Below are 19,272 nucleotides of genomic sequence, written 5' to 3' on the forward strand. Positions count from 1 at the left end.
CACTGGGTCTCAGTGTAATCAATGTAAATAATGTATTTAGGTAATTGGACACAGTTGGCATCCTCACACTCTCAGCGCCGCTGTCTGATTGGCCTTTCCTTATGATGTCAGATTTTGAGACAAGGTCAAAATGGCTATAAATATACATTACATCTGTACTGGGTCTATAATGAGTGAAAGAATAAAGGAATTGACATAGTTTGCTTGTGTTGTGTGTACACAACGGGTATTATACAACGAGTTGATCACATCGAGCATTGTGATTGACCGAGAAGCCTCTGACCGAGCACAGCGACCTCATCACTTTCACTTGCAAAATGTATACATACGCCAGAAACACACTTTAGGATAAAAACGTTTTTTTTGTTGAACAATTGAAACTCTGCTAGACCAATAGAAGGTGATTCTGACAATCATTCAGGGTTGTTTTTTCGTCATCCTTATGCTACTATACTCCTCAAAAACCCAACTGGCTAGCTAGCTTTTATAAGCCAGCCAGGTAGAGATTTGTTTCCTGGGTTGCCATGCCAATCATAGTAGACCATGCGTTCCAGAATTATCAACCAGCCTGCGTCCCTCACTACGGTAATAGTTATACTACTTTTATAAGCGCAGGGCATAAACCAATACAACGTATCACGAAAAAAACAAAACACTAGCACCATTGCTTGTTGTCAAAATTGTTACGGTCGGTGTAAACCTGTCGTTTGAAAGCAATAACCCACTCGAGGGTGTTCTATATCTAGGATATCGGAACGGCTGCGATGGTCGACGGCACTCAGCTGCGGCCTCGTGCCTACGACCGCATCACAGCTGTTCCGATACCCAACGATACAACAGCACTCCCTCTTGGGTGTTTTTTTTTTTTTGCTTAAGCACGGTTCATCTATTCCATGCCAGTGAGCTTGTCTGTGGTGCTTCCTCTCTTTCTCGCTCCGCTAGGTACCACGTCTCTGCGGATGTCATCACAGCTCAGTAACAACAACACATTACAGGCCCAGGTGCTCACTGAATTAGACCTTCACAGGGTACCGTAGATAAATGTATATACTGTAGTCAAGAACAACCACTTGGCCCTTATGAGACTGCGAGTGAATATTGATTTGTGTTGCTTGTCTTGTTCTTTTACGTCGCATGCTCTTTGACAAAGGCAGAACGTAATAAAGTCGTCATCCTCCTGTCGATTGCGAAACACAGCGAATATCCCGGTGGTGAGGAAGATAAGGATGGGTGACATCATGACCTGGGGTCGTAGCACCGCGGGCTAGAGTGAACACACACATGCCCATGTGGGTATACCCTCTCCGTTTTACTTTCCTGTCTCTCTCCACTGTCTCTATCCAATCAAAAATAGAAAAATGGGACTGCCCCCACTCCAAAAAATGATTACAAAAAAAAACCTTGAAAAGAAATACATAAAAAGGGATGGATGACAATGAGGAGGAGCGTGTCGGTCTTCGGGTGGTGTAAACATGTGAATAGCAGGGTTGTGTGAGAGGTAGAGCCAGAGGTTAGGATGCTGCTGCTGCTGCTGCTACTTCTGCTGTGTACAGAGGGGAAAATGATGAAGAGCAGCTCAAGTGGAAGGGCATTCTGTTCAACCCCGCACAATGTCCTTCTCTGCATCAGGGCCGGAGCGGAGCCGGGGCCGGGCCGGGGCCGGGCCGCACCATGAATAGCTGAATAGCTGAAATTATATGGAAATAAAAAGAGAGATTATAACATGTCCAGGCGCAGGGCCAAACACAGACAGACTGATCGGGGGCGTTTACAGAGCGGTGGAAACATGGAGCAGATTCATGTCAGGGCCCTATAAGGCAGGTCATAGGCTATATGATACTCGTCGCGTTTTATGTGCCTGGAATGCTTTTCTCTTCTCAGCGGGAGGGAGATTTTCCTTTGTGTTTTTGGCCCAAACCTGGTTGTTTTGTCATCAAATCAAATGTATTTGTCAATGTACATCGCATACAGCCATAATTTATATCATGAAATGCTTTGGGATCTTGCTCCTCGATCAACAACAGTCAACAATACTCAACGAATCAACAATCCAATATAATATAGTAATAATAAAACAGTGACAGTAGTCGTGCGTTAGGGTGTAGTGTAAGTAGCAGCAGTAATTCATGTAATAATAACAGTAGTAATACAACATCAAGTTTATGTAGCAGCAATAGTTTACAATAACTTATCTTGAGGAGACATGGTCATGGTATGTTCTATGACTGTATGTTGTGATCTTAATGGCACTGGTGGAAATATATACATATATTTTCTTTTTACATTCAAAAAGTTCTGCATCCCCTTCATAGAGTTGACAATCAGATGAGGCTTTCGTCACATGGATGGAGGTGTTTATTCAGGTGTCCTATCCAGCGGGCAGGTGATCAGTCTATCTGATGGAGGGAGTCTATATCTGACAGGACTCTGGACCAGGGTGGAAATCTGAGCAAACGCCTCATCTGGAGCTCTTTTGATGTGAACTCTCACAAGTTAGGAAATTAGATTTGGAGACGCTGTGAATAAACGCATGAATGGATGAAAAATGAGGCCTGTCCAATCATTCAATTAGGATACAAAACAGATGGGCCAGTCTGGTTGGACGGACACACACACACACACACACACACACACACACACACACACACACACACACACACACACACACACACACACACACACACACACACACACACACACACACATAGACACACGCGCACACACACCACAGTGTAACACAATAGTACTACCATCTATTTTTGGGCCAGAATAGGCACTCCTCTCTGTGAGGCGATAATGTAAGTGAAAGAGGATATATCCATGACCAACATTTCATTACTGGGACACCTCATAAGTGCTGCATAGACCAATCAAATAGGACTAACTAAAACCACACGGTCTGCTTTTAGGAGAGGAGTACCCCGGAGTGTCTACCCCAGAGATTAACCCCTCTTCTCTCATCTCTCTCTCTCTCTCTCTCTCTCTTTCTTTCTCCTTCCTTGTCTGTCTGTCTGTCTGTCTGTCTGTATATATATGTCTGTCTGCATTCCTCTCTCTCTCTCCCTCTCTCGACCTCTCCCCCTCTCTCTCGACCTCTCCATCTCTCTCCACCTCTCTCTCTCTCTCGCTCCCCCCACCTCTCCACCTCTCTCTCTCTCCTCTCCACCTCTCTCTCTCTCTCCCCTCCTCCCCTCCCCCCCCCCACTCCTCCTCAGCTGGTAAAGTAACCACTTGTACAGGAGACTCAGGATGAAAAGATGGCCACCGTGCTGCTACCACCGGGTCCTGACAGCTTGCACCGGTTCACCCGGGAGTCCCTGGCGGCCATCGAGAAGCGGATCGGCAAGGAGGAGGCCAGGCACGCCAAGCACTACCAGGAGGATCTGGGTGACGTGGAGACGCCCAAGCCCCGCGCCGACACAGAGGCCGGCAAACAGCTGCCTCGCATCTTCGGAGACATCCCCTCCGGACTGGTGGGTGTGCCTCTGGACGACATCGACCCCTTCTACTTCAAGAACAAGAGAGTGAGTGTCTGGGGGTTGGGGGTCGGTCTGAGGGTGGCCCGGGTGTGGGTGTGGGTGTAGGTGCGTGTGCTGTGTGTGTGTGTGTGTGTGGGTGCGTGTGCTGTGTGTGTGTTTTTGTCGTCTTTTGTGCGGGGCAGATTAAGGGGAAACTGGCCGACTCGGGAGAAGAGAGGGGTAAAAAGGACTGGAGGAAGGGTAAAGAGAGGGATGAAAAGGACTGGAGGAAGGGTAAAGAGAGGGATGAAAAGGACTGGAGGAAGGGTAAAGAGAGGGATGAAAAGCATGACTCATACAGCTGATGACGGTCTTAGTGAGGCCACTGCTGCCTCAGCACCTTCCTCAAATCGTTTAATAAGAGATTTAACTTTCCCCTCTGAAATATAAATATAATTGGACTGTTTTCCACTGTGGAGCTCTGGGATGTTGGCGTACGAGTTTTGAAGTCACTGAACTAACTCTGTCAGAATGATTATCTGAATCACGATGGGGTTGAACTAAAGCTAAGATGCTAGCTGGACAGGGTAGAGTCTGTCAAGGGCCCTGTGTTGCCGTGGGATACAGAGAGGGGCTGAGGTGAGAGAGAGGGAGACACTCTCTCTCCACCTCTCGCTCCCCTCTCTCTCTCTCAATCTCTGTCCTTCTCTCCCCCCTCTCCACCTCTCTCCCTATCTTTCCACCTCTCTCTCTATCTCTCTACCTCTATCTCTCTCTCTTTCAATCTCTGTCTTTCTCTCTCCCCACCTCTCTACCTCTCCACCTTTCTCGCCACCTCTCTCTCTCTCTCTCTCTCTTCCAGTGTCTACCCAGGTGCTAGGTCCCTCTAAGGGGCCAGGAGGTGTTATTAATTTCCCAGAGGAACGAGAGGAGGAACAGAACAAATAAACAAAACAGAACCAACCTCTCCTTGTTTACCTTAAATGCCACACAGATTCATATGCACAAATCAGGCCCAATATTGTGCATGCACCCGATGTTTTAAAGGGGGCACCAAGTGCGTGAGGAAAGAGTGTGTGTATGTGTGTGTGTGTGTGTGTGTGGGGGGGGTCGATTAATAATACACGTCGGTTCTTAAAGAACGTGTATGCCACATGTGACTGTCTCCAGGTGTGTGAGAGTGTGGGATTAAGTGTCTCTGACTGCAACTCTACTGCCGATGCCATGACATGTCGTTTCTAACTATGATGCATGTTTTCTCTGTCGACTACCCCCACCCTACCCCCACCCCTTCCCCTGTCTCTCTCCCTCTCTCCCCCTCTCTCTCACTCTCTCTCTCTCTCTCTCTCTCTCTCTTTCTCTTTCACTCTGTTTCTCCACAGACGTTTATAGTACTGAACAAAGGAAAGGCCATCTTCCGTTTCAGTGCCACATCTGCCCTCTATATTTTTAGCCCTTTTCATCCAGTTAGGAGAGCATCAATAAAGATTTTAGTACACTCATATCCTTTCAGCCAGTTACAGTGACGGCATGCTCTTGTCTGAAACGCCGCTACTCACTATGAGACCTACGTGTTTGAAATATGCTAATTCAAAGCGATGAATGCAACATGGGAGACGAATCCTTGAAGTGATGAATGATTAAACGATGAATGAACGAAACGCTAAGTGTAGTTAGTTAAGACGGTCTGGATGGATTTGAGTGTTTGTCTTGTTTTGTTCGTGTTGCCTTTTGTCTTCCGATGGCCTAGAGACGGAATGAATCCTCAACTGTAGTGTTGTCTGCTGACTCAGAGTGAACAGAGAAAACACCAAGCCCTCTGGAAATACTGCATCTCTAGGGTCTGTTTTTTTTCATTTTTATGGAGCCATTGATTGATTACTGAGTCCAAACAAGGATGGGTTTATGAGAACGTCTGTAATCCGACAACAGATATCTTTAGGTAGGAACAGACAGAGCTCTCAAAGACCTCCTCCTCCTCCTCCTCCTTCTCCTTCTCCTGGCTTGTGTTCACTGGTGTCTCGCCTTATTCAACAGATACCATCTCAACCCGGCGCGGACTCCCAAAACAGAACGTCTAGCGACCACGGTGGTCCGTGTTGGTTCACGTCACACTGATAATAGCCACTGCTCCGTCTAGTGATCCTATTTATTTACACACTGCAACACTAATCTTCAGGGAGAGACTCTGGTGCGGTATCCAGGGTACAGATTAAGCCTGTTCCTAGTAGGAAACAATGAGATTATGAGATTATACCGGTGAGATTTTTACGAGTAGCCATGGGCATCCAATTGGATGATTCCCTGTTGACTGTTCCTGTAACTATGTCACAGTCACCTGTCTGAAGCTTCGAAGTCACACAATCAGACTGAAGTGAATTTGAGTTGACTCAGTGACAGGTGAGTCACGTTGTGTTGTGACATTTCTCACACCAGAACTTGAGTAAAGGAACATTTCTCCCTCCCATGCCAGGGGTGGAAGGATGCTGTGACTGTTCTGACAAACCTCCATCCCCCCCCCCTGGCCAATGGCTCTCTCCCACCCATGCTCTCCTCCTCTCCTCCTTCTCTCCCCCGTACGGCTATAAATAACGACAGCGGCGTTTGTAAGTGTTGAGAAATATTAGGCTGGCGGACACTTTGCTGTTGTCAGTGGGATAAGCGGGTGAAGAGGTCGGTTCTGGAGGTGTGGCATCCCCCAGCACCCCCCCCCCACCCCCTCCCCCACCCCCCACCCCCAGCTCTCCTCCCAGAGGCCCCACATGTGGGCTCGCCACAGCCCACCTCACACAGCGGCCCGTCATCGTGGCGCCGAGCGGACCCACAGAGTCAACCAGACACAGACACACACACACAGACAGACACACACACACACACACACACACAGACACAGGCACACACACACGCATGCACACACAAAACACGACCACTTCAAACACACATACTGTACGCACTAACACCCACTCCTTGGGATTCAGGAGCCGTTTGATCGCTTGTGACAGCCTGTTGGCAGACAGCCAGAACAGCACAGGCAGCTTTTTTGGCAGTTGAACGTTTTGAATGACAGATAAACATCTGGAATCTCCGCCCCCCCCCCCCCCCCCTCCCCATACCCCACCCCCCCACCACAACCACCACCAAGTCCTCCACCTCTGATCCAACCCCCAGGGTGCTATGAAGTAGCATACTGTATCTAATAGATGTTTAATAGATGGGTTGGGTTCAGGCTGCCACTCCGGACTCAGCACGGCGGAGGAGAAGTGGAGAGAGTGGGAGTATTAACGATGTTAGCGCCGCGGCGGCAGTGCCCAACCAACAGCTGAGCTATAATTTCTGACGTCAATTAGCTCTCGCCTCAGTAAACTATTTGAATATTTGTTCTGCGTTGCCTCTTTACCTTGTAATTTAACCCCACCATCATACAAGAACATTTTTGGAGTTTGCTTCATTTTTTTCTAATCAGGGATCAAAAGTGAGTCTTAATTTACCTGTGACAGACGTTTATGATTGGCAGTTCTCGTGTAAGCCGGCGTGTAGTCACAGTGTCATCCTGTCAGGATAACAAAAGCCTGTAACTGTGAGAGATGTCAGAATTCAAATGTTCCGCGTATATTCTAACTGCGTACCTGAGAAAGTATCTGATATTCACAGTTTGGCTTCTTATGAAACATTGTTTTTCCCTGTTCACTCTGCTGTGTGGAAAGCGAGATGACAAAAAGTGAAACCAACCTTCAATAGGACACCAGCACAATATCATTGTGATGTGTGTACTGTATAGTGTACAAAATAGCTTGTAAGTTCAAAATAGCTTGAATGTGGTATTGCTAAATGTATGTAGCCTGGTCCCAGATATAGACCTGATTCAGCCAACTCCTTTGAACTTTGAATATCTTTGTCATACCAAATATATTGTAGGAGTTGGCTAAATCGGATATGTATCTGGAACCAGTCTACAACCTCGATACGAAAGGCAGAACTGAGCTGATCCTTTTCCTTAACTACAATGTTACGTTATTCAGTTTGTTCATCATGTGCACTATTCTGACCAACTGTTGCTTCATGGCTATGTCAGAGCCAGCGTATTGGGCCAAGTATGTTGAGTAAGTACACCTTTTTTTACAGTATACCTGTCTGTCTGTCTGTCTGTCTGTCTGTCTGTCTGTCTGTCTGTCTGTCTGTCTGTCTGTCTTTATCTGTCTATCTGTCTGTCTGTCTGTCTGTATGTCTATCTTTGTCTGTCTGTCTGTCTGTCTTTATCTGTCTGTCTGTCCGTCTGTCTGTTAGCATTGATGCTTTGCGGTGTAGAGATGCTGTGTCTGTTCTCTGTGTTGATGTTTTTTCTCTCGTTCCTGTCCCAAAGTAAACTAAGGATGAAGCATGCATAACTGTAGGGCGTACGTAGATGTTTCACATATAATTTACTGTAAATACAAATCAGGGGAGGCTGGTGGAGGTAGACATCAGAGGTCAAACTCATTGTAATGCATGGAATGGAATGAGGAATGGTCCTTCCTCTAAATGACATGCCTTTGTTTTCAGAAGGATCTATTGGCCTCTAACAGGCTTCATTAAGCCTTAGAAGTTGTCCTTAGTTTATCATGGGACCTTCTGTCCTAACCCTCTCTGACCATGTTGACCTATTGACCTCTGAACTGTGCCCTATTTGTCCTGATGTAATGCTTTGCCAGGTGTATGTTGCCTTGCCAACCACAATTAGCAAGTAAGTTAACCACCTTAGTGTGCCCAAACCATGACTTTGCTAATTGCACTCTGCTATGCTACATCAGAATGAACCCATAGTATGATGTCACACACCGTCCTGCTGTCTGAGATTTTCATTAAAGGGTTTTATATATTCCCAACAATTCCCACAAGACTACAATAAACACTATCCATGTCTCTGTCTCTCTCTGTCTCTGTCTCTCTCTGTCTCTGTCTGTCTCTGTCTCTAACTATATCTCTCTGTCTCTCGCTCTCTGTCTCTCTCTCTCTCTGTCTATCATCTACAATATAAGTCCAGCCCAACATGAGATTTGGTACATTCCCAGTCTGATGCCAGAGTAGTCTATGTCCACCATGTTCACCTTTAATGATGACAGTGGCTTACATGGAGTCTGCACCGTTAACAACAAAAAAACAAAAAAACAACAGCAACAAAAACATCCCCCTGCTGTTTGTCTTCTCCCTCAAAAGGGTCTCATTGGCTCGTACAGTTTAGCATGCAATGACTCCCAGCCAATCACAACCTCTCTTCTTAGCAGGTGACATCTCGCACCTCTCAGCTCCTTGGTAACTGGAAAAGTAAAAGCCCACACCGTTCTAGAACTCATGACACAAACATCAGTCTTTAAGGAGTTAATTATCAAATCAAATAACCTCTTTTGTCTACAAGGCAGCCCTGTAGTGTTAAGATCAGCAGTACGGGTCGGTTTTCCAGATCCAGATTAAGCCTGTTCTTGGACCAGAAAACTATTTCAGTGGATATTCTAATTTGAGCATGGTCTTTAGTCCAGGACTAGGCTTAATGTGGGTGTGGAAAAGACTCCTGCGTTAACGGTTTGCTCGGCCCATGTGTTGAGGGGTACAATGTATCTCTCACACACACAGCACCGAGCCGGGCGATGATGAGGAATGAGGAATATGGCCGTGCTTCTCTCACAGCTCCACCTTCCATCAGTCACCCTACAAGCTACTGGACTGTTGCTTTATACAATGTCACCAGTCCTAGAGTCCTGAAGTCTAAAGCCCATTCTTGCCTTGATTCCCTGTTTAAAGCCACAGTCTGCAAATATTACTGAACAAAGTGAAGGATTATCCCCCTTTGCCTTTGTTTTAGAGGGGCGGGTCTATCTTATCTATCTGCCACTGAGATTGGTCATTGGCCAAGACCGACCCACAAGAGAAGCGCAGAGAGAGCACTTAAGACCGGAGATGAAATTGACAGACTGCGGCTTCAACTCATCAAAGAACGATTTCCAAGAGCTTGCTGTCCATTTCTCCGGGGCTGTTACACATGCTTGTCTTTCCTCTTCTTATGCTGCTGCTGTACGCGTCTCTGTCTTTTTGTCTCTTCTCTGATTGGTTTATTCATTTGATTCATTTGTCCTGGGAGTGGGGCAGCCCATGTTTTTGGAGAAAGGGGGATTTCGCCCCCTCACTCTAGCTCACACCATTGTCTGCTAACGTGCTGACTCTCTGCCCCCCCCCCCCACCCCCTTCCCCTTCCCCTTCCCCTTCCCCACCCCACCCCACCCCACCCCTCACCCCACTCAGGTACACTTTCACAGGCATTTACACGTTTGAGTCGTTGATAAAGATTCTTGCGCGGGGGTTCTGTGTGGGACCTTTCACCTTCCTACGAGACCCCTGGAACTGGCTGGACTTCAGTGTGATTGTCATGGCGTAAGTCTCACCTCTACCTATACTCACCTGTGTGACCTTTATGCTGCTATGTGACCCATCCTCTCTCTGACCCTGCCCAGTACCGTTCTGACTGTTATACTGTAGATACAGGGCTGTTCAGTGATCAGCCCTGAGGGCTAGAAGTACTGCTGTTCTTTGTTCCCACCCGATTTCCCACTCACCTGATGTTGTCTGGTCAGAGTCAATCTGCTAGTAGGAGAGAGAAAACCTGGAGTATGTCTTCCTCAAGGACTGTAACTGAACAGCTCCCCCCCCCTCCCCCAAGGACTGATATGGCGCTTTTACACTCTCACTTTTGGTGCTTAGCCCAAAGCCTCAGGCTTTTGTGTTTCCATTTCCAAGAATGGTCCTTAAAAAAAAGCCCAAAAAGCCCAGGCCCATGGCTCCAAGATTGGGACGTTTTTTTTTGGGACTTGGACGGGGTTTGGGGCTAGGCATGTTGTTATGTTACAAAAGCATGAAAACGTTAGTTACTTTGGTTTGAGATCACGTTTAGAAGCATTTACATGCACTATTAAGTTTGCTCAGCTGCAGGTAAGCACCCGTTTCATTTCATCTGGTTGGCTAACTGAACAATCTATACTACAAACTAAATAAATGCTCTACATTTAATCACACAACTCCTTTGCTAGTTTCAAAGTCATGTTACTAATATAATGATTGACAGATTCATTGTTTTAGCTATGAGTAGTCATGCTGGTTTGAAGGTGAAACTCAATAGTCAGAAACTATAGAGTTTGCTCTATAGTTTGCTCAATAGCTGTATTCCCCAAGTCCTCAGAATTACCCTAGGTGGTGGAAACACAATGCACAACAAAAAAAACACTGGTGCTTGGGCCCAAAAAAGTCTGGAGTGCGACCCGGTCTCTAGTGGAAAAACGCCATAACTTAACAGCTTCCCCCCAGGACTATTACTGAACAGCTTCTCCCCCAAGACTATTACTGAGCAGTTTCCCCCCCCAGGACTATTACTGAACAGCCCTGTGCTAAGGTTACTGTATTCATATAGCAGTAGATGTACTCTTGACTCTTCCTCTTGTATTTTATTTCTAATATATTCTGACTTGCCTCTGACCTCTCCTCTTCTCTCCTCTCCTCCTCCTCTCCTCTTGTCTCCTGAGACAAATATCACAGGAAGTACAGGAAGTTTTTAGTGTGGTTCTTAGCTTCTATCTATTTTTTTTTATATTTAAGCAGAGTCCCCTGCATTAGCCTATATATTAAAGAATCAATGAAAACCTCTCAATTGTGTAAGGCTGATCCCATACACATGATTTTAATGCAATCATATCAATAATTGATTAATTGAAAATCACTAACATTGGCATTAGTTACTGACTGTATGATTGCAGATCAATTGGAGTTGGAACTCAGTTGTGAACTCAGATGAGATGAATGCGCTTCAATTCTGGAAATCTGATCAATATTTGACCACAATATGGAGGGTTACTCTTCATCAATGTGTAACAATATAATTTTTGGGGGGGATTTTAACATTGATAGAGGTACAATGGTAAACACCACTGTTATCTCACTGATATCCTTTTCAATTCATTACTTATCATGTGTTTTTTTGACCCAAATAACACAGGGCAAACTTTGACTTCCAACGTTTTAAAATGCACTGGTTATTGTGTCCTCTGTCAACATACATACATCTTTATTTTACTTTGGGTGTGTGCACTGAAAAACACACATCAACACTAGATGCTTTTGACTGAAAACATTTTCCCCTTGACGCTTTGGACAGTTGAAACATGGAGAACGTAGCACCATTTCATTAGAGAACATTTGACCTATCAAGACCTTATCAACCATCTCCAACCCTGGTTCGAGTGGGAATGAGACACCGAGCTAGCTTCCCATCCACTATACAGTAACAAAAGTTCCCCTAAAGGGAATTGAGCCACAGCAGCAGTGGTTTATTCCTGAGGCACACCGGTAGGCTCCTGTGGAACCATTAGGGATGCCTCAAGAGATTAGACATTGAGAGTGTTGAAGCACCCCCCTCCACCGCCACCACCACTACCACCCCTGCTTCGCTACGATGATGGAGTGCTGATATCTCGTTTGCCCTCACGGCTTCATTCCCCTCCTTCAGAGGCCAGTCGTCCTTGAACCGGACGCCTTCGCACACCGGTCAGCAGGACAGGGACACATAAGTCACCCCCCCCCCCTCCCCTCCTCTCCCCCCTCCCCCTCCTCCTCCACCCCCTCTCAATGCTGGCTTTATTAAATCGAGGCGGGTGGCCAAGAAAACGGATACCCCCTTTGATAGATGCCACCGCCCCTGTGGGGTTGCCATGGAAACGTAGCCCTCCGCCCCCCCATGCCCCCCCTCCCGCCCTACGTGTTTGACGGACAGATATTTAACGACATACACGGTGTAATCACATTCTAATACCCGCCGTTGCTCCGTCGCTGTGTCATTACGGCAGTAGCACGGCCAGACGAATCTACTGGAACAATCTACCTGCATCCAAATTGCCTGCTCTACATCCTACCCCATGGTAATACAATCAGTAGACCGGTCCAAGCAAATGAAATATGAGATAGGAGACGGAGGCAGTAAGAGGGAGACCGAGGCAGTTAAGGTTCAGATTCTCCCTCCACAATATGGCCGCTCACATCGCATGGCGCCACATCAAGCAGGGCCTTGGCGTTGGAGGGAGAACGCCCCCACGTTCGACAAAATGGTTTCCGAGATCACCTGTACTGTCTTTGTCGTATTCCTGAGGGAACGTCAGGAACATCGAGGATAGTTCATTTAGAAATGCTTTCTTTTTTTTCTTTTCCTTCTTCTTCTTCTTCTTCTTCTGTGTTTGACCCTATAACTATCATTTGATTCTGCAGGTTGCTAACTGAGTTTGTTAAGCTAGGCAATCTCCAAGCACTGCGCACGTTCAGAGTCCTCAGAGCTCTGAAAACTATTTCAGTGATCCCAGGTAAGGAGGAGTTCTGCTCGGTGCTGTGCCAAAAGACGCAGGTCGCATCGTCTCACCTGTCTCGAGTCAACGTCCTGTATTGTTCTCCTCAGTATCAAGCCCCCCCCCCTCTCTCTCTTCCTCCTCTTCCCCCCCTCTCTGTCTCTCAGACCATTGGTCCGACCCCATTTCACCATTTGAGCCTCGACCACCCCCCCCTGCTCCCCCATCCCTCCTCCAATCCTGGCCCCACTTCTCCTCCTGTGTTCTGCTGTCATTGGTGTATTGTCACTGTGTGTGCTTGATTCTGGCTTGTTGCAGATATGTAACAGAGTTTGTGGACCTGGGTAATGTGTCAGCGTTACGGACGTTCAGAGTCCTGCGAGCTCTCAAAACTATCTCTGTCATCCCAGGTGAGCAGAGGATCACACACTACTGAGGCCCAGTCCCAAACCCACCACTAGCCCCTATTCCCCTATCCCCTATGCACTTGGAGATCTGAGAGGATTGAACAGGTGTCAGCCTTTAGCAATATGGCAAAGTTATCCCACCAAACCTGTTCGTAGGCCAAGGTTCGTAGGCCAAGAGCGGTTACCATATGACTTACGTCTATCCAGTCTTCTCAGATATCTCTACAAGCATACAGCGGGTGGAGGGTGGAGTAGGAGCACAGGGTTGGTTTGGGACGAAGCTAAGGCTCACCCCTGGAGGGGCTAATCACTGTTGCTGTGTTATTTTACTACGAGTGAGTGGACATCACAGGTGTAGGGAATGAGACCTTTGAGTTGGGCAACAACAAAAAAACATTATGAACCATTCAAACAGTTCAAGTTTATTATGAACAATTTTACGTTCATTTTGATTATGTTTCAAGGGAAATATGGATATTCCATTTAAAATGACATAGTCGTATTTAAACTACATCAACACTGGCTATTCACCTCTCCATGCTGGACATAGATGAAGAAGATATCATCCAGAGATCAGCTTACCATTGACCTTCTCCCTGTAGCTCAGCTGTAGCTTCTGTTACCTCACTCTACAGGTCTCATTAAGCTCTCGTGTTTAACACCACACAGGCATGGCTAGCCTAACCAATGTCTCCACTCTGCATGGTAATAACATGGTAATAACATGGGTATGACAACAGACGCTCCCAGAGGATGCCACTCTGATGAGGCTGACTCTTCTGAGGAGGCAATCCATTAGAGAACTCCACATACTTCACTGAGAATACTTTCTCTGTGTTAAATGCATCTTAGCTGCAGATTTAAACAAAGGGTCGCTTCTGTTGTTGATGACCATATATTGTGAATATGCATTTTTATTTCTCAAAAAGAAACCCAGGAGGTTGTTTCTTTTCTATGGTGAGCTTTGTTGAGGACAGTCCGTTTGCGTTGGCTTTCTTTGTGTCTGGTGTGTTGGTGTCTTGTGTTTTTGTGGGTGTGTCTTTGTTGCTTTGATGTTGTGAGTTTGTTACTGTGTATTTCATCCGTGCTGATTACTTTTAACAGTAGAAGTAGTTACATTGTGTTTGCACTGTAATATCTTAGTTGACAATTTCCTCTCTTTTAATTTTTTTTTTTTTTACAAACAGTAATAGTCTAATCACCTTTATTGAATGCTACTATACCTGCTATACTTGATCATAAAGAAAAGGATGCTCGCTCACTTCTAGTTTTATTTGACGACTGGCCTTTTATATCTGTTGACAGCAACGTAAAGATAACCAAAACGCAATGTCTTCATCAGCTTCCTTGGATGACTAGACAGACATGGCCAATTCCTCAGCCCAGTGTATCATGCATAACATATGTTTGTGCGGTGACCCCCTGACCCTTGGCATTTGCCCTGTACCCCCCCCTGGCCAGGCCTGAAGACCATCGTTGGCGCTCTGATCCAGTCAGTGAAGAAACTGGCGGACGTCATGATCCTGACGGTCTTCTGTCTCAGCGTCTTCGCTCTGATTGGCCTACAGCTGTTCATGGGCAACCTGCGTCAGAAGTGTGTCCGCAGCACGGCGCACTGCGTCAACAACACACTCAACACCAACACCACCTTCTTCTGCAACAACAGGACCTGGCCCTCCGTCAAGGACTTCATAGATGATGAAGGTGGGCATGGTCTAAAGCAGAGCTGTATCACACAAACCTCTCTGGTCCAAAGTAACTACTGAAATGATGAAAACAGACAAAAAAAACAAAATGGCCTAATTTAATTTAGGTCTGAAAAAAATGTTGGTCCTGTGCTGTGGGCTGTTGTTTTGAGAGAAACACTGAGTGTGTATTCCCTAATGCTGGCACTAATTAGACTTGTGTGAGTTGAGAACTTGTAACTTGATGAAGTACCGTTGAATTATTGAATAGTGAACAACACTGAAGTGCCAAACAGTTTTTTTTTTGTCATTTAAATGTTCAGGCTCACATGCTGTAGTGATTGATATTTCCTAACTACATTAACATGGTCACGTTGTCTGTGTATCTGTACTGGGGGGGGGGGGGAGTCTCCCAGCTGTGTGTGTCTGTACTGGGGGGGGTGTCTCCCAGCTGTGTGTGTCTGTACTGGGGGAGAGTCTCCCAGCTGTGTGCGTCTGTACTGGGGGGGTGTCTCCCAGCTGTGTGTGTCTGTACTGGGGGGGGGAGAGTCTCCCAGCTGTGTGTGTCTGTACTGGGGGGGGGAGAGTCTCCCAGCTGTGTGTGTTTGTCAGTCTCCCAGCAGAGTGTGTTCCCGAGTCTCCCAACTGTGTGTGACGTCAGTCTGTACACACACACAGACAGAGCACATGGCATAGTTACAGGGGATCATTTGCATAAAAGACCTACACAGCGTTTCTATGAGGGTCATGGAGCACATACATGAAGCGACAGCGTCTCCTTGTCCTCTGGGGACGGACGAACACAGTCAAGCCATAACTCGACTGAACGTGGCATGACAACTGCTCCTGTGCTGAGCAGATGTGGACAGACGTGCTGTAATTAACTGACATTTCTCGGTCACATCTATGATGTTTAAAGAGGGAGTCGCGGTAAAACGGGAAAACTCCAGTTATTAATTAAGCCAAGATTACTGCTGACTAGAGTGACAACATTTTTCACCACATGACAAAAACTGCCTCTGTGACGTAACATAAGACCACTGAACTATGAAGCTTTATTGGTAAACACTGAGGCACTGTGTGTGTGTGTGTGTGTGTGTGTGTGTGTGTGTCTGTCTGTTTGCGTGTGTGTGTCTGTGTGTGTGTGTGTGTCTTTGTGCGTGCAGGCGTTTGTGTGCGTGTGTGTGTTTGTGTGTGTGTGTGTGTGTGCATACATGCGTGTGCATGCGTGCGTGTGTACGTGTTTGGGTCCATGATGGAGGAACATCTAAGGTCATGCTGAAAGCAGGAATGTTGACAGCTGAAGGAGGGTTGGGGCTGGCGGGCTTCCAGTCAGAGTGCCAGGCGGGCCCCTCTTCTGCCCAGGGCCTGGGCTGCTGGAGAGGGCTGAAGAGGAACAGAGTGAGGCTGAAACCCTGTAGACATGAGAGGAGATAAGGCTGAGGGCTGTGGTTGCATAGCAGAAGGAGCGTGGAGTGGACATGGAGCCTTCTGGATGGGTATCTTCTCAATCACTAGAGTGGTGCAGTCCAACACAGTCCTGACCCGGGTTAGGGTTAGGCTAACCCTAACCCTAACCCTAACCCTAACCATATAGTCTTTGTTTTCTTTTAGACACCTACTGTAAGTGTGCGTGATTAAGATGTATAACTTTAGAATCATGTTCATTTATAAGCCATTTATAAACCATTTCTGAATTATGAACTCACTATTAATAACTTATTAGTTCAACATTGATCAATGTTATTAAATGCTTAGTAAATTATTGGTCACTATATTCATAAACATTTACAAATTATTTACATATTTGTTAAACTTTGTATAATGATTTTCTAAATTATTATAAATCATTTTTACGACATTAACACATATTCATCTATTAACTTTGTTTGATTAATGATTTGTTAAAATGTATAAACCATTTCTAAATCATGACATTATCATTATCAGGCCTCTAGTGATTTCTCATGTGTTACAAATTATTTGTAAATGCATTCATAAATAATATATTAATCATTTTTAGACTGCTTTTCAGTACCTAATTTAAAGTTGCAACAACTTCCAATAACGTGGGCTAGATCTGGGTCGTCATTTCTCTGCTGACTGGGTCATGTTTCTAGCTAACTGCCTAGCTATGCTAGCTGGCTAACTGTATCAAAGACAGTGGGCAAGCAAGCTAGCTGCAGTATAATGTGTTTGATGATAGTTTTTCACTGAATGGTATCTGATAAAATGTTTGGTTGTTACTGACACTACAAATTATGTATGTCTGATTTATGAATGCATTTACACATCATTTGTAACATATGAGAATCACTTCAGTAAAGGCATGATAATGAATTAGAACGTATAAATATAGTTACTAATAATTTTCTAAGCATTTAATAATAACATTTTATAAATGGTTTATAAATGGCTTATAAATTAACATTATTGATTTATGAATGCATTTACACATCATTTGTAACATATGAGAATCACTTCAGTAAAGGCATGATAACGAATTAGAACGAATTAATATAGTTACTAATAATTTTCTAAGCATTTAATATTAACATCTTATAAATGGTTTATAAATGGCTTATAAATTAACATTATTATAAAGTGTCAACAATTTAGCTTTCCCACCGATACAGTGGAACCAATGGAATAGCCGCAAAAGTGAAATCCCCACCCATCCAGTGCCCTGGGCAAGCGCACCTCAAGCACTTGAAAGCAAAAATGAAAAACAGTTTGGACCATGGTCTGACACAGACTCAGGGTTAATTGTTATTCCATTTATTAATTTTCCCCCAGTAGGCTTTGACATCCATCATATTACACAAATGTCCCTAGCAGGCTCCTGTATTGATCACTAAAAGCCTGAGTGAAACTCCAGACCACATGGTTTCCTTAATTTGATAAGTAGCTAGAATCATACATCCAGTGGGTTATTTAAGGGTGGCTGATGGAAGATCAATGATGGTGCTGTGGTGCTGAATACAGTCAATAAACTGCTTTTTCCCAACTTGCTTTGCTGCTGGACTAAGAGGTCTTGTCAGAAGGCATAAAAAGCAGTAATAGATATTTGACTGACCATTTTTCATCGCCACCCATTCAGTATAGTGTTACGGCCATTAAAACTAAAACAATACACTTCCGTAACAGCACCTACCCGGAGATACGCTCTATGATCTCAACACAACTGTGGTATTTAGCATTGTCACTTTATGGACTGACCCAGTACTATTTATCTCAGATTATGTCTTTATTTGATCATGTGCATTGTATTTTTCTACCATTTTTGGAACCCTTTCTAAGTGTATATGTATGCAAGTTATTGTGTGGAGTTGTCCTTGTTTTTACATGTGTGCTCCACAGAAGCAAATTACTAATAATCTATGATTATTGATCATTATTACAATAAAGTAAAAAAATAAAAATAATATTGGCTTCTGGCATTACGACTGCCAATGGCCCCTGGTGTGAGCATTGATTACTTTGTCTTATGATGACTGTTGGATAGATGATTCACTTACTTAAACAAATATATTTGTTGTAAGTCGCTTTGGATAAAGGCGTCTGCTCAATGCCATAAATGTAAATGTAAACGTAAAGTAATAAATCTTAAATCTTAAGCCAAAATGTATTGGTTTTAACATAAAAAAACGTCAAGTTTTTTTTTTTTTCTATAAAGTTTTAATTGTGGACCAAGAATGTTTGAATAAATCTTACAGTACGTCTGCTCCTCAAGCTCCTTGGGTGGACGTTAATCACACTGAATACCTTAATAATCCCTCAACCGTACATTTCCTTCTCTCTCCAGACAATTACTACAAGGTGGAAGGAGCGAAGGATGCCTTAATCTGTGGAGAAGGGAGTGACGCCGGGTAAGTGAACTCATACTCTCCTATATGTGCTTTACCGCTGAAGAACATGGCGTTCAGTTTTAGATGGAGATTTCACCTCTTCATAAAATAATAAATCATTGATTTTTCTTTCGTCCTCTCTATTTTTCATAGACTAGTTAAGCGACGACATACCAGTAGACACATGGAGACATTGAATGATTATCTTGCCTGCTTGTGCTGTAATCTGTGCATTAGGTAGGAAATATTGTGTATTGTTAATCCTGTGCACCAGAGGAACTGTCTAATCCTACCAGAGGATTGCTTCATAGGGCCCCTGAGGTGAACAGGGTTTAGGTGACTGAGTAAACACATATCGCTACCGCGGCTAGGCTAGGCTAGTCTGAGGGTCTGATTCAGAGAGGCAAGGAGAGAGGGAGGGTGACTCAACTGTCCTCCGGTCTCACATAATGAGGACGCCATGGTTTATGCATTGTCTGATTCCTACGCGACACTTGGAGCCTCGACCGGCCTGTCTTGTAGGA

The 19,272-nt window shown here is 45.0% G+C and overlaps 1 protein-coding gene across 1 annotated transcript in view; it reads left to right on the plus strand.

Moving 5' to 3' along the window:
* Window positions 1–3,257: 3,257 nt before the first annotated feature.
* Window positions 3,258–19,272, plus strand: part of scn5lab (sodium channel, voltage gated, type V-like, alpha b) — a gene marked incomplete at its 5' end in the record, with an annotated part of 55,607 nt that continues 39,592 nt past the window's right edge. The window contains 7 exons of the mRNA XM_083688908.1: window positions 3,258–3,524; window positions 4,841–4,980; window positions 7,478–7,558; window positions 9,732–9,860; window positions 13,127–13,218; window positions 14,677–14,919; window positions 18,706–18,769. Of these exons, the coding sequence (XP_083545034.1) occupies window positions 3,258–3,524; window positions 4,841–4,980; window positions 7,478–7,558; window positions 9,732–9,860; window positions 13,127–13,218; window positions 14,677–14,919; window positions 18,706–18,769 (1,016 nt within the window). The remainder of the gene's footprint in view (window positions 3,525–4,840; window positions 4,981–7,477; window positions 7,559–9,731; window positions 9,861–13,126; window positions 13,219–14,676; window positions 14,920–18,705; window positions 18,770–19,272) is intronic.

The sequence above is a fragment of the Argentina silus genome, assembly GCF_951799395.1.
Source record: "Argentina silus genome assembly, chromosome: 1".
Taxonomy (NCBI): domain Eukaryota; kingdom Metazoa; phylum Chordata; class Actinopteri; order Argentiniformes; family Argentinidae; genus Argentina; species Argentina silus.